The sequence below is a fragment of the Pholcus phalangioides genome, unplaced genomic scaffold, assembly GCF_987345545.1.
Source record: "Pholcus phalangioides strain wild (caught in Gottingen) unplaced genomic scaffold, Ppha-v1.0 ptg000007l_1, whole genome shotgun sequence".
In the NCBI taxonomy this organism is placed as follows: Eukaryota; Metazoa; Arthropoda; class Arachnida; order Araneae; family Pholcidae; genus Pholcus; species Pholcus phalangioides.
In genome coordinates, this window is record NW_028301600.1 from 65221327 (window position 1) to 65248500 (window position 27174).

Here is a 27174-nt window from a genome sequence, read left to right on the forward strand (position 1 = left end):
CTAATACGGATTCGTCATATCGAGATTCAACTGTATAATTCGTTAAATAGGAGTTTGTTATATTGGGGTCTGATTGTATACGCACAAAAACTTCTAAAAACCCGATCATTTATCATTTTGTCGCACCACGGTCATTTTCTGCACACGAGGACTAATTAGACCTTGACCTACAATTTATTTCCGATTCTAAACGGCAGCTATTTTTTAATACTCATCGAGAGGTTGGTGCGCTCATCCCCTCGATTTGGGACTCCCTGCGGTAGCAATCTTTTTCTGTGGTCATGTCGCCGTTTCTGTTGCACCCCTGCGTCAGAAAAGTGTCTGACAAGGACGAACCGGGCATCAAACTCGCAACACTTCTAAACATTCTTTGGTACTTTAGGCGAGTATCTTATCCACTTGGGATACCGAGCCCTGTAAAAACACCATAAATCGAAGGATTTTTTGCATAAGAGTTCATTATATCAGGGTACAATTTCAAAATTCTTCAAACAGAAGCTAATTTTTGGAATTTTGAGGGTGCTTGGAAAAATTCGTTAAATCAGAGTTCATTATATCCGGTTCAGACTTTACTCACAAGTACTCATCAAAATAATAAATCCTATCATGTTAATGGGACCAATTTATCATATTTACCAATGCGAAATGGTAGTTATGCACAAAACCAATAAATATGATGTATGATTTATATCATGTTTACTAACGATGCTTGGGTATTATGCATAATCACCGGTAAAGGTGATAAATTTAGGGAAAATTTATCAAACTTACCAAAATGGTCGACAATCATGCATACTAACCGGTTATTATACATAATAAATGGATTTATCACAATTATCATGTCGATGGTTTTGACATTCTTATGTATACAAAAAATTATTTGTTTTTTACAGTGTCTTCAAATCATTATTTTCATCAACAAACTATTCTTATCCACCTTTCTCGTAAATTAAATATCTATCTAATAAAAAAATCATTTGCTTTTTTTTAACATTTGTTAACATTAGTATTTTTTTAGTAATGGCAACCACACATTCCTTTTTATGTTTAAAAAAAGTGAATTTATTACATCGTCGCTAGACTACAATGTTAATAACAGAACATAAGTTTGCAACATTTATGTCTTAAAATAAGTTTTCCTCTCGCTTAATTCACTCATGTGTTATTACAAAAACGTCCAATCCCAAAATTAATTTTCAATTTTAGATTTAAATTAAATTTAAAATCTTTTTCCCCTAAAGATTTGTATTTGGGTAGACGATTTTTCGTACTTTACCCCCTTGTACTTAATTTCAATAAATGAATATAATTAATTTATGCTATACGCGTTTCCGACATCCGTAGGTTTTATTCAGAGTAAACACGTCATATATATAGGGGATTAAATTATATTTTGCTTTAATGAACAGGCTCCTCATTCACTTAGACACGGCGAAGACTACGTACATTCCATGAATTGCAACCTCGATTTCAATGCAATCTATTCTGCATGTATTTCTCTGCGAGAATTGGGAATAAACTAATAAACTTTGAGAGGTGGCAAAATATTCTCGTTGGAGTGAATATAATGACGGCAAAGCCACCAGGTCGTGTATCCCTATTCATCAACTGGTTATACGGCATAAATATTGAAGGTGTGCTAATAGCTACAAAACTTGTCCATGATATTCAGTTTGAAAAGAAAATTATAATGAAGTTACATCCAAAACACGTGTTTTTTGGGATTCAAATTCCAATGAAAAGAATATATACTGTATACACGTATTTATGATTTTTGACAGATACTGATATTGAGGCGGAAAAGTCAATATTAATTGGTTATGTTTCATAATATTCAAGTGGATGCGGCATGATAAAACAATACCTGTGTGTTAACAATTGTAGGGGAGAGCGGGTTTATACCGAACAGCGGGGAGTTAGTGTTGCAGCTTGACAGCGTCCGCTGTAAACTCATTGAGAGGCCGAATGCTTTTCTATCTATGTTATTGCGAGTGGTGTGTAAAAAACAGTTTTTCGGAACTTGCGTTAGTAAATTGGTGCTAATTTGGATAAGGGATAAGTAAAATACGTTCGCGTTTCGCAGTATTATATATATAGTAATATATACTAGCTATAATACCCGGCGTTGCCCGGGTACAAAAATAGGAAAGAAAATATGTTGTGAACTTGCACAATATAAAAAAGTGAGAGAAAACCATGCTATATATGAACTTGTATAACGACAAAAATGAAAGAAAAACATTTTGCAACTTGCATAATTACAAAAATAAATAAGGGAACATGTTTCGAACTTGCACAATTGCCAAAATGGTAGAGGAATGCGGATTTTTATAATTAAAAAAATGCGGGAGATAAATCTGGATGATAGATATAGATTATACCCTGTAATCTAAATATTAAGGATTTTGGTCTATTTTGGCCAAATGCCAAGCTATAATACCCGAGTTTTCTTGAATGAGGCTTTTTGGATCACGTGATATCTCCCTTTTTCTTTGAGGGACATGCACACCGTGTCAAGTTAACCAATATGGTGACTTCCTCAGCGACTCATGAAAGACACAAAAATCTAGATTTAAAGAAACATAGAAATGAATATTTTTTTTTTCTTGAGAAGATATAAATAAAAAGTTTAACAGAGTAACAAGTTTTTTTTTTATTTATAAACCCCAAATTTTTTAACTCTTATTTTCCGAGCAACAAAATCTCTGATCTCGGGTTTTAGGAAAAAGTAAAATACGCATTTCTAATGTTGGGTTCAGACCCACATGCGATACGCTATATCGAATCAGGCATCTCGGCCCTGCATAGTGATCTGGATGTTGAACCAGCTGCATGGTTCAATTCCAATCTGATATTTTTACCCTTCTCAAAAAATTATTACTTTCGTGGACATATACACGTATATTTAGAAATGTGCTCTCCACTTGTCAATACAAGATTCATTGAAAGACTGGTTATTTGTGGAGATGAAGACTACAAGTAAGAAAATTCATCACTGTCCCCACGGGGACTCGAACCCCGGTCTCTCGCTTGCCGGACAAGTGCTCTGCCATCTAAGCTATGGAAGCAGATAGAATGTTTCAACCTTGGAGCGTATATATGTGTTGAAAGAGCACTCGTCCGACAAGCAAGAGACCAGGGTTCGAGTCCCCGTGGGGACAGTGATGAATTTTCTTACTTGTAGTCTTCATCTCCACAAATAACCAGTCTTTCAATGAATCTTATATACACGTATGTAATAACTGTGCTATAAAATTTGTAAGACAAAGAATTGACAGCTTACATAATGTTAGATTAAGTCTTTTAGAGTGAGAGATTAAGAGAAAAAAATGTTTTTTAGTCGATTATTTTTGAGATTTTCGTGAAATAAATTGAATTGAAGAATTGTCTGGACCACTTACATTTTATCTTCCTCGCAAAAACATTTTCAATGTCAGGAAATATAATCCATTAAAACGCAAAATCTCTTGAAAAACTTCTAGCAACGTCGAAATGGAAGACCATGTCGTGGAAAACTTTATGCTACATGCAATTACATTTTCATCCTGTCTTAAAGAAAAATTTTGATAGGAAGTTCAGCAACCATTTACTTTTAGACTATGTATATTTAGTTTTTGATATTCACTATCTCGCCCCATTTCGAAACAAATAACGTGTTGAACTGTTGTTTATCAGTCCAAACTGAACATCAAATTGATAAATATTCAAATTTAATCGTTTAATTTTCAATACCGTTACGTGCAAATGTTTCACGACTACTCATTGAAATCAGCTCGTTGAATAAACGCATTTAAATATTTATTATTTCTTAACAATTTATAAGGCGTGTTTCTGTTCTGTGTACTTATATATATGTAGCGTATTTATTAATAGTATATATACTGGGAAACACAAGCCGTGTTCCTTGACTATATATATATATATATGATCTTATAGTTATTTCACTCACGTAGTTGAGAGTAGTTGTTCTACACACACCATCTTATTATTATAAACGACTTTCCAACGTTACCCCATCGAGCTAATTTTCAGCTTAACTCGTGTTTCATGTTGCTACCAGCCCATCTCAAGCACCAACACAAATCCTATACATATGCCTACCACGCATACAAAGTAATAAATAAAGTGTAAATATATTTTACCACGACATTTTAGAATTCATGGTTTTTTACATTTCGGGGATTTTGAAAACCGTAATTGGATCAAAGTACAGTAAAAGTCCGTTATAATGAGTACGGCTTCTAACGAGAATCTCGCTATTACGAGAAATTCGCAAGTGATTGTCAAAGGGCTCGAATATACAAAAAATATTCGCTTATAGCGAGTTATTTATAAACGAAAATTAGAACACATTCATTATAATGACAAAGTAAATTGCCGCGAAAAAATTCTGTTTTTCTTTCTCTTTCTTTAAAAATTATATATAAATGACTGGAAAGAGTGGCATTTATTTAATCTCTTCACCCTATTTATTGGTACTGATAAACGGGGCATGTCTGTACCTCCCCCATACATAAGACCACATGTTGTATCTTATCGCATTGTCATCTATATAGGGGGTGGGAAAACACCTCATTTTATTTGTAGGTGTGTTAGTTGGGCAGGTGGGACACGACTCCTGGTTTTGATATCGTTGTTATTTCCCTTGAAAAATCTTTTACAACCCCCGTCTGTCTCCTTTCTTGAAATCGTCCAAAACTGGACACAGGAAAAACAGATCTCATTCATTTTCTTCTGCCTTATAAATATTATTGGACACCTTTATAGTGCAACGAATACTCCAGTTGCAGAAACTGCTGCATTCCATAAAGTGCAAAATTTTGTTATACAATCAATTGTACGTATAAGCGCAACTACCTCTAGCTGCATATTTCAGCAAAATTAGCTCAAAATAAAAGGGAAAAGAAAGGTAAATTTATCAAGTTTGTTTTATATCCCCATTTATAAGTTTCTACAGTGCAAAAAAAATCGTTCGTTTATAACGAGAAATCTGTCATAACGATAATTTTCCCTCTGATTGTGAACTGTCATTATAACGGACTTTTACTGTATATGGCATCACATTTTTGATGCGATCAATTTTAAAGGAAAAATAACAGTGCATATCATTCCTCTCTTGATAAATAAGATGTCATCACATTTTGACGTTTGGGAAATAATGAATATTTATTATGAGTTTTATTTTCAATTTAGATATATGCAGGGTGATTCAGAAAAGATGGGGAGAAACTTTAAGAGGTGGTAGGACACATAAAAACACAAAAAATTAATAAAATTTAAAAATTAAAATTTAAAAAAAACGAAAAAATATTATTGTTATCATTATTTTCTTTCACTTTTTTATTTTTATTTATTTATTTTATTTTTTCGTGTGTACTACCACCTCTTAAAGTTTTTTTCCCATCTTTTCTGAATCACCCTGTATAATTCTGAAGCTGCTGCTGAAGAATGCTGAACCTTACACTTTATATATTTAATCGATTCCCAAATTTTACATCAATGTTGACAACCATATTTTTATGGGCATCTTTTTATCAGCCACCTCGTTGGGCATTTTGCCTGTTGTGGCGTTGTATTTGTATTTGTATTTGTATTTATATTTTTGTTATTGTTTTTAGGAAGTTGATTTGGCAATCGCAGATCTTACGATTACACTGGGTAGAGAAGAAGCGGTAGATTTCACGATGCCTTTCATGAATTTGGGCATAAGTATCTTATTCAAGAAGCCGACGAAGAATGCACCAAAACTGTTCTCGTTCTTAGCTCCTTTCTCTTTTGAAGTTTGGGTATACGTGGCAACAGCTTACTTAGGAGTAAGTCTACTGCTCTTTGTATTAGCCAGAATATCACCATATGAATGGGTGAGTCCTCACCCTTGCAATCCAAAGACTGAACATTTGGAGAACACTTTCTCTCTTCTGAACAGCTTCTGGTTCACTATTGGCTCACTTATGCAGCAGGGATCCGATATCGCACCAAAGTAAGATTACTTTATATATATCAGTCTATTTTTAATGCAATATATATTTGATTTCTTATTTTTAAAAAAATCTCAAACTCCCAATCCATTTTTAGCTGCTAAAAAATACGTCGAAGAAATATTTAATCGCTGATGCTCCAAAAATAAAATAGATCACTTGGAAAATCTGACGTGTTTTGAAATCGCTTTCTTAGAACTCGAACGCTTGAAAAGAAAGAACGCTGAATTTTAGTTTTTAAGATTGTCGGCTGCTCATTTTACTAGCAAAACGTTGATTCTAAAAGTATATTTCCAATTAGAAAAGGTTTCCATATAACGTGTAGTACTCAGATATGCCATGACTCATATATGTTATTTATGTTTCAAGGGTTTGTATAGTTATTAAAATAAAAAACATTAACTTTTTATACGGTCCCCGTGTGCCCCGAAACCAAATTAGAAAGATGCCCCGTCTATCCTGATGCCAGCAACAAAATTCAGTGTCTCTAAGTGCAATATTCACTGAGATATTTAAATTCGAAAATTGGAGGGAAGTTGGGGGAAAAACAGTTCTAAATGCGGAAAAGCAGTTTTAGCTGCATTTAACGTTGTGTTTATTATCAAATTTCCTCCGTTTTCGAATTCGAATATCTCAATGAATATTGCACTTAGAAACGCGGAATTTCTTTTGTTGGCATCAGGAGCGACAGAGCAAAACCTTTCTAATTGTGTTTTGGGGCACACGGAGATTGTATAAAAAGTTAATGTTTTGATTTTAATAACTGTTCAACCCCTTGAAACATAAATAACATATATGAGTACTACAGATTATTTGGGTACTTTTTATAATTATTTTTTCTAATAAGATCAGCGGTTCCCCATTAAAATGCCATACCCTTTGTTTGCTATGTACCCTGTATATACAGTCCACGTTAAATTTTACGAACCAGTACGGACATGATAATTAGTCCTTAAAATAGGGAATTCGTAAATGGGAGAGACGATAAGTGCCGGAAATAAAAAATGAGTTTATTTTCCACATTAATTGATGATTTTTAAAAAAAATCACTTATTTTTGTTCGCTTCACCGTAAAACTTTGGCAAATGTAAGATTCCATGGAATTGATGTAGGATAAAATTTCGCGCGAATTCCGATCCTGTGAAATATTTCTGGGATAGTGGAACGCCTCTCGAGTCGCGTGCCGGAGAAACGATGCTTTGCTGATCTTTGATTTAACTTCTTTCAAAGTATTTTTTTATCATCCACTGTCAAGCACAATCTCTTCCATTTTGTTGACATAGCGGTGTGAGAATAGAAAAGTAGACAAAGAGCAATTGGACGAGGTACAGCTCGATCTACTCGTAAAATAGAGTTAATAGAAATGAGAATGCGTAAAATAGAGCGGATTTTAACATTAGTCCCCTATGACATGCTGTTCGGGACAGAGTAACTGTTCGTAATAAAGAGCGTGTCCATAAATTGGAGGTTCGTAAAATCGAGCGTCGACTGTATATAATTATTTATCAGACAGGCCACATTGCAAGTGAGCTTTGTCAGCATTTTTACTCTTAAAAGATCACGACGGGAAAATCAATAGGTGTGATATTCTGACGGCATATCCAATAGCCGGTGATTTACGTCGTTTTGATTGGTTTTGTAAGTGGAAACAAAATTCTTATCTCATAAAAAAGGGATTAAGCGAAGAGGGAAGCTCAAATAAAATACTCGAAAAAATATATCGTTAGATACACACCAGGGGTATATTGTTATGATATCCGATATAGCGATTTGACATGAAAAAAAAAAATTATGGTTATTAGATAGGAAAAAAAAATTCTTTGGGGACAGACTTTCGAAAGCCTATCATACCACCACGGTGGTACAAGTAATCAACGCGAAGATAGTAAGAGAACAAAAAAATGCATTAGTGATTCGTTATTAACCTTCCGAGAATGTATGTTTTTTGCAATACATCCCTCGTGTTAGCAAAGGGCATATTAAGAAAATTTACACCACAGATGTTGCTATGTGAAGGAAGAAAGTAAAAAAAAAGAGAGTAAATATCACGCCTCACTCCCTGTAGAGTGCGTTATCTACTTCACCGTGAACTAGAGAAGAATATTAAATGAAGTATGTGCGGCGGGAGCTATTCTTGTAGATCTTTTCCCCAGACTCCCCACTGGACCAATCTCTTTTTCTCTCAAAACAAAAATAGCAACGCAATTGCGGAAGCTCAACGTGTATTAAATATCAGCATTTCGAAGAAAGTTTTCGCAGATTATGAAAATTCCGCTCGTTTTAATAAAAACCCGATATACCAGCCCATCCATGTCTTTGTGTTCCATATTACGGAGGCGTAAATTTTAGGATTTTTCTCTCTGCATATATGCTTATCTCTTTATGAATATGTTAGCGTAGTGTCTCTATTAAAAAAAATCTTATAAGCATCGGTTTTACAAAAAAAATTATTAATTAATATTATGAACGCCGCTATGTAATCTGCACTGCTATAAACAAGACAAGTATTTATATCATTAAAGAGCGTCTCGCTCTCTCTTTCTCTCTCATGCATGTATGTGGAGAAGTCTAATGTTATTTATAATTTAGGACTGATAGTTAACGTGTCTGGCTGGAGCATTGGGAAAAATTCCAGTTCCAATTTCTTGTTTTCCTATAAAAGAACGTTAATATTAATATTTAATTCTCTAAAAAAATTCTACAAAACTTCGGAACTTGCAATTTATAATTTGGTTTTTCGACCAAAAAATTAAACCGTTATGACTGGGAATATCGGCAATGCTAAGTTTTTAAAAGATAATGATATATACTGTATATGTCGGTGGTTCCCAACCTGTGACGAAGGTCTTTCAAAGAGATGTTTTTGTAAAACTGCTCTGGGGAGCAGCGGATAAACATTGATTAGGAAACGGCGCACCGCAGGTAAGAAATTTGAGAACATCTGGTATATGCAGTATTCAGTATATGTAATTTGAATTTTTTTTTTATCAATTGTTCTTTTTGACTTAAAATTTCAAAATATATGCATACGAGAAATAAATTAGTTATTTCTTTATTTGATTTAATTTCAAAGAAATTTTTAAATTCTTCGCAAAATGCAATTATTAAGGTTTTTGCAGACTATGCCATCAATATATTATAGCGCTATCAAACTAGTACATAAGCTTAGATTCCCATACTTTTATAAACACTTTTTGTTAAGTTTTTCTTGGTAAACCTTGAGCAAAGTATTCTCGCACTACCAATCACGTACCATTAGCAGAAAAAATTGAAAGAAAAGCCATAGAAATGAAAATAGTATCTCACGTTATTATCAGAAAATTAACTTTTTTATAGTAGGTTTATATGGTATTGTGTGACATATTTTCTTATTTGAAAAAAATCAGAAATTTTCTTCAGTTAGTAATTTTTTAAATAGTTTGATGGCTGATAATGCAAAGTTTAGACACTAGTTGAGATCACACTGTGTCTGAAAACTGCTAACTCCAAAATCAGAAATTAATTACCACTTATTAGGATGAATATGTGCTTTATTTTCAGAGTAATAAAATTAGACTATACACTTAAAAGACAACATAATGGTAAAATAAACAAAAATAGCATTTAAAGTCCTTTACTTATCGCCTTAATGAGTAAGTTAATGGAGGTTCCCATCAAAAAAATTAAGTATTGCATTATCTGCAGTTCAAAATTATGTCAATAATTTTCAGTGGGAGGTCTAAGATCTTTTAGAGACAAACACTATCGAGCATTTTCATAAACCTCTCGACAAAATGCCACAAAGATTCCCAATAGGTTTGAAATCGGAGCCACACACTGCCCAGTCGAGAAATTCAATATTTTTACTCATTAAACTAGGCTTTTTCATGGCCTGCTGTGTGCACGATCTGCCTACAGCTACGACCTGCGCCGCTGTGGTGGTCGAGTGGTCATAGTGACGGACTCGCATCGCGAAAATCGAGCCCCACCGTCGCCGCAGTGGTGGTCGGCTGAAGTTGGTTTTCTGTGGTTCCCAACTTCGAGGCGCAAATGCGAGCCGATCTCCCCGTTAAAAAGTCTCGCCACAGAGAGCAGCAGTCCTACAAACAGTACAAATATCAGTCACTACACATCACTCACCTCACTTCTGCGATATAGATGGCAGCACTGAAAAATCATACACAATACTAGATACGCACTCAGACTCTTAGGTACACACCCTTACAATTCCGGCACAACTCGTTAGGTAGTAAATTGCCTATGGCGATAGACCTGAGTTGTGCTCGGTTGGGAAAAAAAAAAAAGCTACGACCTGCCTGTATTATCTTGCTGAAAGTCCCACTGGAGACCAGCCGAAGTTTCTCCAGATTCGCACTTCGTTGAGTGGCTTCTTTCTCTCTTTTACCTCGCTTTTCGAGTGTGTGCGCTGTAGCACTATGAGCACTATGTGTCGCAACAGTTGTATTGTTTTATCCTACACTGCACAACAAGGTGTGTGATTTGAACAAACCTGTTTGTTGTCACCTCGATCTGCTGATTTTCGCTATCTGCTGATTGGTTCATTTGTCTCTGTTTTCCTTTCCTTCTTCCGCGGAGGGGCCATCATAATCATCACATCATTACATATCGGAATCCCGCCGACATATGTCCTCTATCCTCCTCCTCTTTTACTTTCCGGACATCACTTTCTCCACCCCTCAGCATTTTTTTCTTCTTAGTCACAATTCTTGTAACTCGCACCTCTTCGCTCCACTATGTGTGCAACCTAGGAGAGGCTATTGATACCTTCCCATTGCAGCAGAACGCAGCCGAAACCATCAGTGAACCACCATTTTGTCTATGACTACAATTAATTCGTGGTTTCTTGAGAAAACCGTGCAAACATTACCCTCATTTATCTTGCCCATTCAAGTTCCACTTCTTCTCATAACTAAAACTAACTGAATACCATTTTTTCCACATAGCACACACTTGCGAGTCCACTGTAATCTTTGCGTTTTGTGATCAAGTTGAAACCTGAGCGCAAAAGTTGGTTTTTTCATAATTTTTCGAAATACCACCGTTAATGTTTCGCGTATACGTGAACCAATCGTATCAATTTACACTGAGAGCCCAGACGAACTTTTAAATTGCCGCGTAGTCATCCTTTGCATAAAAATGCTTGTCTTTGATTTATACTGCCTTTTATCTGGAACACGTGACCTTCCTGATGGGTGTTGGGTACTATATATGTACCACTTCCAGATAATACTCGGTAGATAGCCATTTTAGAACGTTGCGAGAGAACTTCGATTTTCAAAAGTCTACTCTTCCTTCCGATTTCAAATCCACATTATATTTACTTTTTCACAATTCTCGCTGTATATCGAGGCATCTCAAATAACTGGTGCTATCGTGTGGAGGATATAAGTGCCAAACAGCGGTTTATAACCTTTTTGCAGTGTGCAACATTTTTGGCGAATCGGCATGTGTTTCTACGACTAATCACGAAAATTCTTTATTGTGTCTCAAGTTTTGCAAACATGAATTACACCCCTATTTGCAAAAGCTTATTTTTTGTGAAAAATAAGTTTTGTTGTTTGTTTGTTTTTGTTTAAATATCAAACATTGTTTTTGATATTTGAATGTTCGAGTAATATTTTTAGAGAGAGAAATAATCATTTTATAATCTTTTATTATTCAATATTTCATTTATTTTAAATTTATGAGTGAATTTCATAAATGTCTAAACTTTTGTTGTGCACTGTATCAAACGTGATGACATCATTCCTTGAAAATTTTAGTAGAGTATTGATACGCTTAGTGAAAAATATAAGTTTTTTGAATAAAAATTTTGTACTTTTATTATATTAAAGGTTTTCAACGGGGTAACTCGTTATTTCACATTTTTCATGAGTTTTATTTTTTTCATGCAGCTATTGTACACACGTGAATTATATTATTGTTCTTGCCACATACGTTGTGGGCATTGAGAGTTTTAGACATCCTAATTATTTTATTTTTTGTTTGTTTATTATACTCGAAAATAATATATCGAGTAAATTTCGTGACTTTTGTAATAGAGGCGAAAATCGGCAGATGGCGCCATACGACTACTAATGGGAATTTCGTGTCTTGGAAATTATTGGGTGTTTAATATTCGTATGCGAATAATAAGATGAAATTTAGTTACAATATAAAAAACTTAAACACCCTAGTTTTTTCCCGATTGTTTCGTTCGGACTGCTTGAAAGTTAGCCAACATTAGTTATGTGTTGAACACAACATTGTCGCGGCTTTCAAAGCTTCCTCTTGTTTCATGTATCCTATTGCATGGGTTTTCCACCATAGGCGGAGATAGATTCGAAAGTCTAGGGGTGGGGGGTGGCATGATGACGATAATGTCAATTCATATATGCACATATACATTAGGTGAGTCACCTCCACCTTTGACGCTGAGGGACACCTTTGAGCACGGGGACATGCTCCCCCGTATCTCTGTGCATGTTTCCAACTGTTATGTTCCACAAAATCTTCCGTAACATCTTTTTTTGGGGTTCCGCATGATCAGACGTCAAGGAAGCCTTCAAATCGTGGAACCCGAAAAGCTTTTGAAAAAGAAAGCTTTCTTGTCACTAATACATGCAAAGCTGCTCTTTGTTTTGAATTTTAAAGAGATAAAAATGTCATTTAAAGGAAGTCCGACCCCCCATGGATACAGGGGAGGGAGGAGGTGGCGACAACCCGCCCCCGTTCCCCAAAAAAAATTATTACTAGTATAGGTGGAAAATTGCCCCCCCCCCTTTTGAATAGCCTGTATTCACTTATAGGCTGACTAAACTTAGAAACAGTAACACGAAATTTTTTTCCCATCGTTCATGTCATTTTCCATTCATGATGCGAAATTATGTTTTTTTTGGAAATTTTTTAGCCACTAGAAGTGAGGATTCTTGAATTGCATAATTTACGTGCAGGCCTAGTTTACGGGACACCCTGGGCCATCTGAACACAGGAGTCCCACCCAGGCACGACATGGGGACCTCAATTGCATAGGAGATTCTGTAATAAAATCGGGCACGATGATTTATGACAATAAATATGCAAATTAAGAGGAGGTGTCTAAGTCCTCTATAATTTTACCCTGGAGCTACGATGTCTTTGAGACAGCAGTAGGAAAACACTTTTTTTGATAAATATCCAAAATTCGTTTCAGTTCCATTGAACAGCCTAATTTATCACTAAAGATTCCTCGGAACAGCCTCATTATTATTAAGGGTGTTACGGAACAGCCTTATAAAACTATCAGGGGTTCTGCGTGAAGCTTTAAGTTGGAAACAAACACCTGTCCTATCGTTTTGAAAGTGAACGCCCGATTTTCTGTGAGGTACCTTCAATTTAGCACTACATTGTCGCGGTGTGCAGAGATGTCGCAGTAAATGTGTAGACGATATTTAATAAAAGTTATAGAATAAGAATAAGCTTGCTTAGACGTCTGTTGAGGAACTCTTAGCTTCAATTTGATGTTTAAAATTATATTTTGAATGATCATCTTCTAAAAAAAGAAAAGAAATCATCTAAATCATTTTTATACTGCTTCAGCGAATGAAAAGAATAGTTCTTAAGTAAAACGAAAACTAAATGCTGTGCTTGCTGATTTTAGTAACTCTGTAACTCATGTTAAATCTTCTGTAAAAATCAATGAACCTGACATTAGAGGTATCTGGAATTCGAAGAATGGCGTTATTTCTGCTTCGGTAGTTCAAACGTGTAACCAGAAGTAATGAAGCCAAAAACACGGTGGACGCCTCGAAGCGTATTACAGGATATTTTGAATCGCATTTGACACGGCTAGTGCAAAAGTATATCCTAATAGATTGATTTTTTTCGTTTCTATTTTGAATATCTCACAGATTTCACAAGTGAAATAAATTGGAGAAACGCTGTATGTTTCATTTATATATTATTTAAGGTCTAAAATTTATATAGGGAATCCCCTTTAAACATTCTCAAATTTTCGTACTTACAAGTTGTGCAGAAGACATCAGACGTTATCACGAAAAACTTTTTCTAAGCAATATACATATATTTTTTGAAATGAGGAAAACTTTTTCCCTCAAACCCCCATTTGAATCTCTAGAAAAAAAGTTTCATAAACAAAATAGACTAATTGAATTTTTGAACCGGTAGGATTAAAATGTGAGAAATTGGAAAATCTTCGCTTGCGTACTTATATGTTTATTAGTAACATCTGATGACATATTACAAGTAAAAGGTTTTTTGCATAGAAAAGTTTACTCTTTCCGTGGCATGGTAGAAATTACTAAACACCCTTCAAAGTGCGCTATGGTTTTTTAATGAAGTAGGCTTTCTTTCGATTTTCAGCAGGTACAAGCTAAGAGGTATAGGAAAAAGTGTTACATGGAGAAATAAACTTTAAAAACTACATGCGCATGTCAATACTAAAATAAGTAAATAAGAGGCTTTTAAGCGGCAAGGTATCTCGTCAATGCCGCTAAATGGATAAATATTATAATTAAAATATTTATATTCATGTAAACGTTTTGCTTTAGTTCTGATAAATCTTTCGACGCGATCGAGAAGTTTTCAGATGAAAGTTGAAATATCAAAAAAAATTTCTGTAAATATGTGAGCTAAGGGATGTATAAACTTGAGATTAAAATCAATGAATAAAATTTGAATTCGATTTATTGATACTTGTTAAAGGAAACGAACATGTGTAATCATATTTATTCCGTAATTTTTATGGTTGTTCTGTTCATATAATGTATGGCGTAGTTTTGCGACTAGTGAAACGTTAATCACAGATCTCTTGGAGCAGAGCGATTTCCACGAGAACCGTAGCAGCACTTTGGTGGTTCTTCACGTTGATTATGATATCATCTTATACTGCTAACCTGGCTGCTTTTCTGACTGCTGAAAGAATGAAAAGTCCTATAGAAAGTGCAGATGATCTTGCAAAACAGAATGAAATCCAATATGGATGTTTGGAGTCTGGATCAACAAGAGCTTTTTTTGAAGTAAGTTCAATTTTTCTACCATTAATTCAACATATAGAGTTGCTATTATGAAAGTTTGTGAGTTCTGTACTACTTTACTGCTCATCAGAAAATTCTGAAAATTTAGGATCGTCTCATAGCCTTATGATGGGTAGTTAGAGCTGTAGATAGCTGGATAATTTCATTCAAACGCATCGAAGTGCATGAAAGCAATCTTTCATTTGATGTTTTCCAATGGGAAGTTTACCCATACGATTTTTTAATTTTCTTACTTTTAAAAACAACTATGTCAGAGAATAAAAGTTTTGGCACGATCATTCAAATGAGGCTCATTTTCCGCTGTAGGATGTATAATGAAATCTCATTTTAGCCTCTCATTAGAAAATTGATTACGTTAAAATTCTATGCGTTCATGATTTATATTAAATACTGGCCGAGTTTATGGTTACATACGTTATAATAAGCAATACAAAAGTGCATTCATATTATTCAAATTTTGCGGTAATTTTTTAAGACAACGGGAAAAAATGTTTTAATTATATTAATGAAATCATTTTTTGAAGAAAAACTTATTTCCTAGAGTAAAAAAAAAACTTGAAAAAAGGCTCTGCAAATAGATTTTTTCATTTATACAAACTTGAAAAAAGGGTTTAAAGTTTTTTTAAATTCAAAAAAAAATAACAATTTTCAGTCTTTGGAACAATATTGGTATTACCAAAGATGAGTAATGTTGAAAAAAAACTGGGATTAAAAATACAAGTAAAAGAAATAATGTTTACTTGGTGGAATTAATGAAAAGTCATTTGAACGAGGAAAAATTCATACAAAGAAACGTGTTTAATTGTGCTTGGAAAACTTGAATGGATTAAAAAAGAGGATCCAAAATTAATATGCGCAACCAATTTATATAAGTAAAAAAGAGATATATATAACTCAGCAGTCTTGCATAATGACGAAGTCAGGCAAACAACAAACATAAGAAAGAAAAAAATGGGGAAATGAACGAGTAAATTACTAGGAAAAAAGGAAATGAGATTTGAGCCAAAGAATTAAAATGAGCAAATATCAGCTCTTCAGAGGGAAATGAAAATTGAAAAAAAAAAAAAAAAAAACCTTGGAGTTTGAAAGAAGAACATAGAAAAATTTCCGATGGGATGACCGAGTAAACAAATGAGGAAATTACATCATTTACAAGTGAATATATAACAATAGATCTTTATAAGTAATCATGAAAATATGTTTACTTAACAAGATTTTCCACGATCTCTTCGAGACACGTTCTATTGTGACTTATGATCCCGTTTTGGGGCTCCCGCAGGAAATCTGAAATTTTGCCGCCATCTAAATTTTACATAACGCTGGTGTGGTGCCAATTAAATCAACTTTAATTATCTAACCAAAGTACAGTCATTAATTATACGTTACCACAGTAAGTCTGTCTTTAACGTATGACGTTCAACGGGATGACAAGTATATATATTTATTTATTAAACTTTGCTTTCAACTTAATTGCAATCAGCAACTTTGCTGAGGATAATTAAATATTTAATCACGAGGAATTCTTCATTAATAATGCTGAAGTTTAGTCTCAGATTGATCAGAATTATAAATATCCGCAGTACAATTCATCATTTATTTTGTTTTGAAGACAAATGTATACTTTTTGTTATCTTCATCTTCATTGTCATTTCATAAACAAGAGACTAGAGATTCGTCTCAAATTCAATTTATAACGTTTTGAAAAATTCTGATTTTTTTCACTAAATTTCTTCTGAAGATTAAATGAATACAATCAATTCTTGATATTATCGTCTTTAATTGAGAGAAAAACATCACACTGATTATAATACAGGCGTCCCACGCTATAAGCGATTAATTGACTCCACAAAATTATTTAGACGAAATCGCGTAAAGTGAGTAAAATTTTACATGGGTGAGATAGGGATAGGCATCATACAGCATTTTTTGCTATATTAATAAATTTGATTAATATAGCAAATAAAAAAAAAGTATATGAATAAATTTAATTAATACTTTTTACTTCTGTCTTCACTACTTCTGATCGGTAGTGAATGTGGATGTTTTCTTTCCTGAAGCGCCTGGTATGAGTTGGAGTGATAACTTTTTTAACGAAAGCAGTGGAGATTCAGCTGACAAGCAGCATTCTTCGTGTCTGTCGCTTAATAAAAACTTTAGGAGCAAAGTTAGAGAATTCTGAATATCCCTCGCAAATATCACAATTCGAGATTCATTAGGATTGTTTTCTTCGATTAAAGTTCTAGTAGCATTGTCAATGTGGGCGCTACCACAAGATGCTCATTAGCGTGGTTTGGAGAGATGGATTTGAGCGTTTCTTCCATATAAATGTCTCATATACATCAACAAATTCAACGGATTTTGTCATTTTAGTTATGCCACATCTCTAATTTTCAAGCCAGTTTTCTCGGACTAAAATCAAACTACAGACCAAATTTTGCTGGTCTCCCAATTTCTAAAATCAACTTTTCAAAATGGCATTATAGTGAAATTACGTATAGCGAGGGATATCTATAATTGTCATGTACGTCATTTTTATGACGATATTCATTCTACTCATGGTTGCGTTTTTCACTAAATTTGTGTCTCTAAATTAGTCTTTCAAACTCTCTCTCACTTGTGCTACCACCTCTTCTAAGAGAACGTAATGTTGTCCAAGCACCTCCTACCCCTTACGAAGCCAACGTACAGCGTGGGTATATAGTACAGATATTATATATTACAGGGTGGGCGAAGTCCACGATACATTTAAAAAATGAAGGAAAAAAAACTCCCAATTGACATAAAGTGCGGTTTACACGAAAACACGAATCGTCACATGAAATGTTTTTTTAAAATAATGATAAGTTCAAAATTTCACTCACAGATGGCACTGCACCACCACTAAAAACTCGATATAATGCACAAAATGCGACGCAGAGTGCATAATTAATAATTTTTTTTTACGATTTGCGTTATACAAAAATACTACATTTAGATATGAGCACCCTTTCACCCGATGTAGTTCTAACTAGAAACAGTGCTCAATTGATATGTTTCACAGTTCCTTGAAATGTGATAGTTTTATGCAACGCAAATTATAGTAAACGTTAATTATACGCTGTTTGTGCCGTATTTATGTGTTATGTCGAGCTTTTAGTGCTCACTCTATCTAGTTAATATTAAGATGACTACCATTTCAAAGAGAAACGTAAATTAATTTGTCTTCATTAAAGTGCCTGTATTACATCTTTTAATTCTTGTTCAAATTCTGTAACAGCATAAAGAAAGAGAACCCCGTCACACAAAAGATTCACACTGCATGCAATAAGCGCAAGAAAGGGAAGTCAATCAATCCTCGGAATTGATATTAACTACTTACCGAATAAGGATATAATCTTTTAAACCGAATACAATATCCATAGAACCGGTTTAAAAATATAATTTTAAGTATATTCTTTTTTTTTCTCTTTGGGTATTTTTTTTTAAGAAATGCATTTTACACACGCAACGAAGATCTTTTTTAAATCTCAATAAGGTGACAGAAAACCAAGTCTAACAAATCAATCAATTCATGTAGGTTGCTAACACCTAATCAAGAAATTTGTTCTTATGCAAAATGTAATTTAAATATAATTTCCAGAAAATTTCAATTTTTTTATCTTTTCCGCCTTGAAAAACCGTTTATTACGAAACCGAAATAACTCGGACATAAGCGGCGCTGGACTTTTTATACGTACGGAATCTCTCTCTTTGCTACCACTTATCACCAAATACGTTTTTACTGGTATACGTTAGTATTGCAGACAGTACAGTATATTTCCTCGCTTTACTGAAGGAATTTCCTAACACGAGTTCGTTGTGGAATATCACGATATTAATAATATATATGTTGTGCCCTCACATGTCTGGAGATTTTACCTACTACTGGTCATGTTCCTTTTTTTTATATTTGTCTCATGTCTGTATGTCTTCGGTTGAATTAGATGTCCTTGCTAAGGGAGAGAATGTCGTGAAATAAATAGTGTAAACGTCATAAAGCAATGAGGACGGAAATCATTGTTGAAAAGATGCCAAAAAAATGCACAGATGTTAAAGATAAAAAAAAATTGGGTATATAGGCTAACTTTTGAATTTCTCCCTGGTATCAGTTTGTCTGAAAATATTTTTTTCTCTGTGATTGACGAACTTTTATGTGAGGGTTGATTGAAGCCGAATAACTGGCTACTGTCAAGGCATACTCGGACGCTATTTCAGTTTCAGTCATGAGATTCCACGCCCTACATGTAATAGATTGCTTGTTTTTCAACTAGACTATGAGTCAACCAATAGAAACAGAAAATCACCATCATGTATTACAATTTCCAAGTGATAGCTTGGACAAGAATCTTGCTCAGCAACCAGCAAGATTCAATCAGGGCTCAGCAAATTTGAATTGAATATTCGTAAGGTGTTATTCTCATATGTACGCCCACCCCCCCCCCCATTGATTTTTGTGGTCTGATCTTCCTATATCTATTAATACGTTGAACATATTTCACATCTGCCAAATGTGATTCTTATGTTCAACTTTATAAGAAGTAGCAGCTAATTGTTTAACCATGTTTATATCACTACACTTCGAACATTCATTTCTCGAGTATTATCAGAATTGATTCAATTTGTTATTACCGTAATATGTACCGCGCTTCTGGTGCTGAATTATGGTTAATATTAATTATGAATGCTGAATTATGGTATATAATAAGAGCTGGCCGTCCATTTATTAATGAATTTCTGTCATGACATTTTCTGACGTCCTTCAGTTATTACAGAACTAGTATGATTTTATTTGTCATTAAATTTTTTTTCACTACAGACATCCAAATTACAGCCATATAAACGGATGTGGACAGTAATGCAGACAACACAACCAAATGTTTTCACGAGAACAAATGCTCAAGGAGTTGAACGAGTAAAAAAAGGAAATTATGCATTCCTTATGGAATCTACCAGCATAGACTATCATACGGAAAGAGACTGTGAACTAACACAAATCGGTGGTCTGTTAGATTCCAAGGGGTACGGTATAGCTACGCCACCAGGCAAGTTCTGATTTTGACAATTTTTTATATTTTCAGGGTGAAAATTTCAGTCCGTTTCAACTCAAATAACTCGTAAACCGTTGGTTATAGAAACATACATTTAATTAGAAAAAAAAAATCTAAATAACGTGCCCATTTCAGATATCATTTCTTTTACTAGGGATCCTATATATATACCGAGACACAAAATTAAATTTTTATGTGCCCTCGTTCTTCCACTTTCGATTAGGAAGTTGTTGTCGTGTTCCTCCTGGGCCCAAAAAAAACATGTGTCTAAGTGCAATATCAATTGAGATATTTGAATTAAAAAATTGCTGAAAGTGAGGGAAAGAACACCATGTAGTAGATGACAAGCTTGTACTATGCTATTCAAATTCTGTTCTTTCCCTCATTTCCAGCTATTTTGAATTCAAGTATTTCAACTAATATCGCAGTTATAAAAAGGGTTTTTTTTGTTGGACTCACAAAAGATATGGCAACAATTTTCTAATTGGAAATAAGAAGAAAGGGAGCCGTATAAAAATTAAATGTTGTGTCACGGAACATATACGGCCACTTGTGAAATAAATGACATACGTAAAATTAGCACAATATCTGGTTACTTTTTCTAATTAAAAGCAGGTTTCTAAAGCCAATGGTTTACGACTGATTTGAGTTGAAACGGACTCACGTTTTCATCTGGTATATTTTTCATACTTTAAAACGCTTCCCCATATTTTTAAGTGCTTTTGATGAACAAGAATAATTTATTAACTCAATTGTTTTTACAATTTGCCAAATCACAAGGAATGAATAATTTCATTTCTTCACTCAATCAACTCCTTGAGTATTTGTTCTAGTGTATTAAAACACAAATTCTCAAGCAGTTGAACGAGTATAGGAAAGAAACTGTACATTTCTTACAGAATCTACTAGTGTAGACTATCTTACCTATCCGTCACAAGTTACAGTCTGTTATAACGAGTACGACTTATAACGAGAATCTGGCTATTATGAGTAATTCGTAAGTGATTGCCAAAGAGCTAATGTTAAACATACAAAAAATATTCGTTTAAAGCGAGTTATTTATGAATGAAAAGCAGAACACATTCGCTATAACGACAATGGAAATTCTCGAAAAGAATCTTTTTCTTTCCCTTTCTTAAGAATTTTACATAAAATAGACTCAAAAAAGAGGACATTTTTTTTAGTCTTCTTTACCTATCCATGAGTTTTTATAAACAGAGCGTGCCAGTACCTCCACATAGACGAGCAGACCACATGCTGTATCTTATCTTCTTTTCATCTATATAGGAAATGGCGAAACATATTTCAGCTGTAGGTTTGGTGGTTAGGCAGGTGGGGCACAATCTAGGTTTTGGCATCGCTCTCTTAATTCCCTGAAATATCCACTCTCTTTTCTCCTTTCTTGGAATCTTCCAAAACTGGACACAGGATAAACAGTTCTTAATCATTTTCCAAATCTACATCCAATGTTATTGGACATTTTTATAGCGCAATGAATGTTCCAGTTGTAGAAACTGCTGCATTCCACAAAATGTAAAAGTTTATTACACAATCAACATTGTGTATGCATAAGCAGTTAACTCTAGATACATATTTCAGGAAAAGTAGTTCCAAATAAAATAAAAAGTAAATTTATAACTACAGTCGATCCCGCTTATAACATTCATCAAAAAACAGTCATGAAAAAATGTTGTGAGTGAGAAAACTCTTAAACGGGAAACATCGATGAATAAGTCGTACTAAAACGGGAAAACGTTATAAGTGGGATCTACTGTAGTTTGTTTTTTCCCCACATTTATATGTCTCTATAGTGCAAAAAAATGAAATTCGTTTATAACGAGAAGTCCGTTATAATGACAATTTTTCTTCTGAGTTTGAACTGTCGTTATAAAGGACTTTTACTATACTATTACACGTTCGTATTGCTTTCGTTTTAGTGATTTTGCTAAAGACCCATACAAAATGAAAAAAAAACAATAATATAGCGTTACTTTCTCCACACTAGGGTCACCATATCGTAGTATTATTTCCAGTGAAATTTTAAAACTTCAAGAAGAAGGTTTCCTCCATGTCTTAAAAGAGAAATGGTGGAAAGAAAAAGGAGGAGGTTTGTGTGAAGACGAAGACAAAAAACCCAGCACAGCAAGTGAATTAGGAATGCCTAACGTCGGAGGTGTTTTTGTAGTTTTACTAGCTGGCTTAGGCATGTCTGCCGTCATCGCTGTTTTAGAATTCATATGGAAAACGAAAAAGATACCTCGAGACGAAAGGGTAATTATACAATTTTTTCCCCATAACACAACAGAAAATTACGAGTTAAAAATTTAAAGTATGGATAAATTAGGCCATATCAAGCAGTGAAGTTAACTAGAAGGACTTTTCGATATTTGGCCATGATTTTTGACATTGGCGCATTCTATAAGGTGTAAAAATGCAGATGGTTTATTATGTGTATGTGTTTATTATGAGTATTTGTTTTTCTTTTCACGCTTACATAGACGGTATCGTAGTGAACAGCAAAAACGAAGGTAAGATTCTAACAACTAAAACGCACTCAATGAAAAAATTATTTACTTTTTTTTTACCTTCGCTCATATATCGGGGTGTCACAGATGAGACTTTAACGGCTCATAACCCCCCCCCCCCATCATCACTCTGCCACGTACATGCAGTAGTGCATTGAAGAGAATAGAGATGATGATAATTTAAGTCATCTCACGAAATCTCTAAGATGACGAAAAATTTAGAAATGTGGCTGTTAAATGGTAATAAAGTCACCTTACGATATAAGATGCTGAAGATCCAACATGTTAATAGTGATGTGATTAATGCTATATGAATATGATAATGAAGATATGTAAATAATGATGAATACTATTTTACTTGAGATAAATAAGGAATATAATCTGTGTATTCATGAAGTATTTAAAATGGCATATGCAATGTATCAATTTTGGCATTACCAGAATGAAGAGAATTAGCCATATATGATACAAGTACGCGTCAAAGACTCGGAACATTGGGTTTGGACGTCTCAAGAAAATTTTTAGGCTTTGTAAGTCTAAAAGTAGCCGTGCTATTATAATTGAATATTTTACGAAGATATTCATAGTAAGAGTTGAAAAGAGAATCGTAGCAGTTTGAGGAGAGCTTTTCGACATAATACATGGTTGTTTCAATGTTGGTGTCTCTGCGTACATGCTTATATCCTATATACAGTAAAACTTCGGAGTGTTACGTTTTGGAAACGTTCAAGAGCAATGATATTAGGATTTCTAGCACACATCCAGGCAGGAGCTGCATATAGTAATGTAGGACGTATGATCATTTTACATAATATGAGTTTGTTGTAAAAACATTAACTGGTGAACACCTGTGTTTTTCATGTCTTTTTTAGCTACATAGTTTGCTACTTGTCAGCATAAAGAAAAAAAAACCGTTGTTTGCTCGATTTTTTTAAAAGCTTAACTTTATTGAAATAATTGAAGTCCGGGCTTAACTTCGCAAACAACTAATAAAATTAATTACACTTGAAAAAAATGCACGGGAAAAATACACTGAAAGAAACAAACACACGTTAATTGCATTTTTATTCCCCACCTTTTAATTTTGAAAAAAAAATTTGTTAAGTATTGAATATTTTTTGCTTGCCACTGCTGGAAAATGAAATTTATAGAGATTAAAAATTAACTTTCTATCACAATATGCTTTGAAATAGCAAGAAATATTTTCATAATGCCGATAAAAAGGATTGAGATGTGAATTTCGGACATCGGCATAGTCATTTTACGCACACAAAGACAAATTTGACCGCGACCCGTAATTTAGAGTTGATTTCGGTTGGCCATTTTTCTACATAAGTCATCGAGATTCGAGCTCATACATTAACCATCCGACTGCAAGGGTGGAATAGTAGTTAATAACATTATTTTCATAAAAAATATATTTTATTCAGTCGGTCTGTACCGTTTTCAAAGATCATCGCTTCAATTAAATCATCGCTCCATCTGTTAAACAAAATCAGACAATTTATTTTTTTTTCAGAAAAATAATTTCTTTGATGTCTGCATTGTAATTCAATTAACTGAAAAAACTACTTTAAATATTTAAAAAAAAAGTTAATAATTAAAACAATCACTCTTAAATTTGTGAAATACTTCAAATACGGTTGATCACTTTTCAAAATAAAATTGTATGAATATCAAAGCTATCCTGGTATCCCTAGTTCACATGTGTTCACTACGTTCGATTTTCGCGTTATGGATCGCTTTGGCGGTAGAGTGAAATTCGGTTTAACCACTTCCCTGATAGTTTTCTCATTTTTTTTCTGCGCAGTGAATGTCAGTTTTTTTTTTTTTTCGTTTATTCATTCTATCCATATGACTAAGAATAACAGACATTAACCGAATATCATACTTAATTTTTTGAATTTAAAAATCTTGAAATTTGATTCATTTATTACCTTTTTCTGAAATAAAAAATAATTTTTCCCGAAAGCTTGTATTTGAATTTTTTTGAATGGAATATAAATAATCTAGTTTTTAGAAAGATTATATAACACTGAACTAAATTACGCATCTATGTAATTAGATTACTAGACTACATATCCAGATATCATTATTATACTAGATTATGTATCTATAATTAATGCAAAGAAAAAAATAGGAATGTAGTTATAAAAAAGTTTCCAAATATATATACTGTCACGGTGTGCAGTATCAACACCATCTGTAACAGAATACCTTCGCGCGAAGCTCGTGACGTCACTGGAGAAGGTCATCTCACCTATAGCCATTGAATATACAAAAAAAAAGGGTAAAGATAGTACATGCGGTCGGCTTGCTACATCCAACGGCTATAAGTGAGATGGGCTTCTTCAGTGACGTCGCGAGCTTCGCACGGAGTCCTTCTGCTATAGATGGTGTTGGCAGTATGCTATAGACACCTACTACTTCACCAAACACCATTTCTAGCCATATCGCTACATTGCAATTTACTGCTATTAATGAGCTGGATTGGAAACGATAGTGTCATCTATCGGTGGTCGCCTTAAGCTCGTTAGGGAAAATATATATATTCTGTTTTTACGCATTATGAGTTCGAAAACGAATCACTTACGAAAATTGAGACATCGTTGCATGTACATTATATGCAGTGAAACAAAGCAGACTGAGATAAACAAGCAAAATACATTAGAAAAATAAATATGTGCATTTATCACGTACAACGTTAATTTTTCTTTTTTTCGTAATTTCTTCGAGATTTTCTTCAAACACTGCATTTGATTTTGCGTTATGATGCGGATGAAATAGCTCTGGAAATAATCATAAGTGAAAAATACCAATTATTGAATACTCATTATATGTATCGATAAAATAATTATATTCTCATTTGTGGTACTAGCGATCAAGGCTTTATTACAAATCTGTGAAAGCAGTTAATGGGAAAGAAACGAAGTTCTGTTTCTTGTAAAAGATATCCGATTTTAAAGAACGTTCACTTGGATAATAAAAAAAAATATTTAAACGTTTTCTGTTATATGCAAGTGGTACAAACATGCAACGAGACATTTTCCCCTGTTCAAAAGTGAGCTACATTTCTGACAGATGTCATATTGAGATAAAAATCTATCTACGAAGTAAATAAACCACTCAAATGTGGGGTTTTTTTTTGTTTTTGAAAGTTTCAAATGAATCAAGCACGAGTTTCTCTCATTATTTTCCTTGTAAGTATGAAGCATCCATCAACAGAAAAAATATATTTACGGGGTAGGCAATAAAGAAATTTAAATTTAAAAATATATTTTTAATATATTATTTAACATTTAACATTCTATTCTTTGTAATTTTTATATATTCCAACTTAACATCCGTATGGTATTTTTGGCCGATGAAATCAATCATCCATCCATTGATCATAAATTAAACTTTGAATCAAGTAATTGATACATACATTATAAACTGTTTCAAAACATTCTACATAGTGCAAATCACGTGCTTGTTTTTTTTTTGTTTTCAGAGAATGGTGCTGTTAGAAATGCTGTACGAGCTCAAAGACATTTGTTTGTGCAGAGGTTCGAGTCGACCGCCTCCGAATTATCTGAATGGTGATCCTCTCAGAAGCAGTACGGATAATGACTTCGTGCTTCACACGACGGCCAGCTTCAACACACTCAACGGATCTAGTCAAAACTATATTTCTTGATACAAAAGAATCACGACTAAAATTCTTTTTAGTCGGAAGCTGGTATAGAGGTGAAAAACTATCATGCCACCGACTTGTGGACACAAATCTACAGTCGGTACCACATGTCATGCATTTATCTTAAACATTGAGCTGAATACGGACTGGAAATAGACACGCTTCCAGTAACGTTTTGAAGAGAATAATAGGCATGAAAGTTGGAAACAGTGCCAATAGAGATTCAGTAGCTGCTACAAAATGAAAATGTAGTCTAACCGGTTGAGGACGCATAGTGTGCAAAACCATATGGGACGGGTTTTTTTTTACAAATATAATCATGAGGACCAAAAACGCATTGAGAATCATATCCTTTTGCTACATTGACTTAAACAGCTTCTTTTCAAGAATGGGATGAAGCTGTTGGCTACGACATATTTCAGTTTCATCATTTCAAAAGCAGAGGACACCTGAGAAATTTTTTTATATATATTCAAGGCTAGTTATGAAGCTTGTTAATAAATACACAAATTTCTTGTTTTGTATCGCTCTCAGTTTTTTCACCTATTTTCTTAGAACACAAAAACAAATCATATGATGTACAAATATAATTATAAAGTCTTTCATACAATTTCTAGAAATCATGACAACTTTTTTTTCAATTTGTTCATCTTCATAACTCATCGCAGCTAGCTATACGTTAGGCCCTTTTAATACGCGAAGAAGCATTACAAAATTTAAGAATTTAACATTTATTATGAATGTTTTCACGTATAATATATCAAAATGTCAATCGCTGCCAATCGAATCAGTTCATGATGAGACGTCAATACAAAATACCGAAACTCTATATTATAGAGACCGTTAAAAGCCTTAAATGGAAAGCTTTAATAGAAATGAAAGTCAATATGTCTGTGAAAACCATTCTCGCCCATT

The 27174-nt window shown here is 33.8% G+C and overlaps 1 protein-coding gene across 3 annotated transcripts in view; it reads left to right on the forward strand.

Moving 5' to 3' along the window:
• Positions 1-26779, forward strand: part of LOC149085632 (glutamate receptor ionotropic, kainate 2-like) — a 185678-nt gene extending 158899 nt beyond the window's left edge. The window contains exons 11-16 of one of the 3 annotated variants that reach the window (XM_089233791.1): positions 5619-5980; positions 14776-14974; positions 19827-20052; positions 22064-22329; positions 22557-22586; positions 26077-26164. In XM_089233791.1, coding sequence (XP_089089917.1) covers positions 5619-5980; positions 14776-14974; positions 19827-20052; positions 22064-22329; positions 22557-22568 — 1065 coding nt within the window. In that variant the 3' untranslated portion in view covers positions 22569-22586; positions 26077-26164. Of the gene's footprint in view, positions 1-5618; positions 5981-14775; positions 14975-19826; positions 20053-22063; positions 22330-22556; positions 22587-26076 lie in introns of all 3 variants that reach the window. The other 2 variants (XM_089233790.1, XM_089233792.1) reach the window with 2 other exon arrangements.
• The last annotated feature ends 395 nt before the right edge of the window (positions 26780-27174 follow it).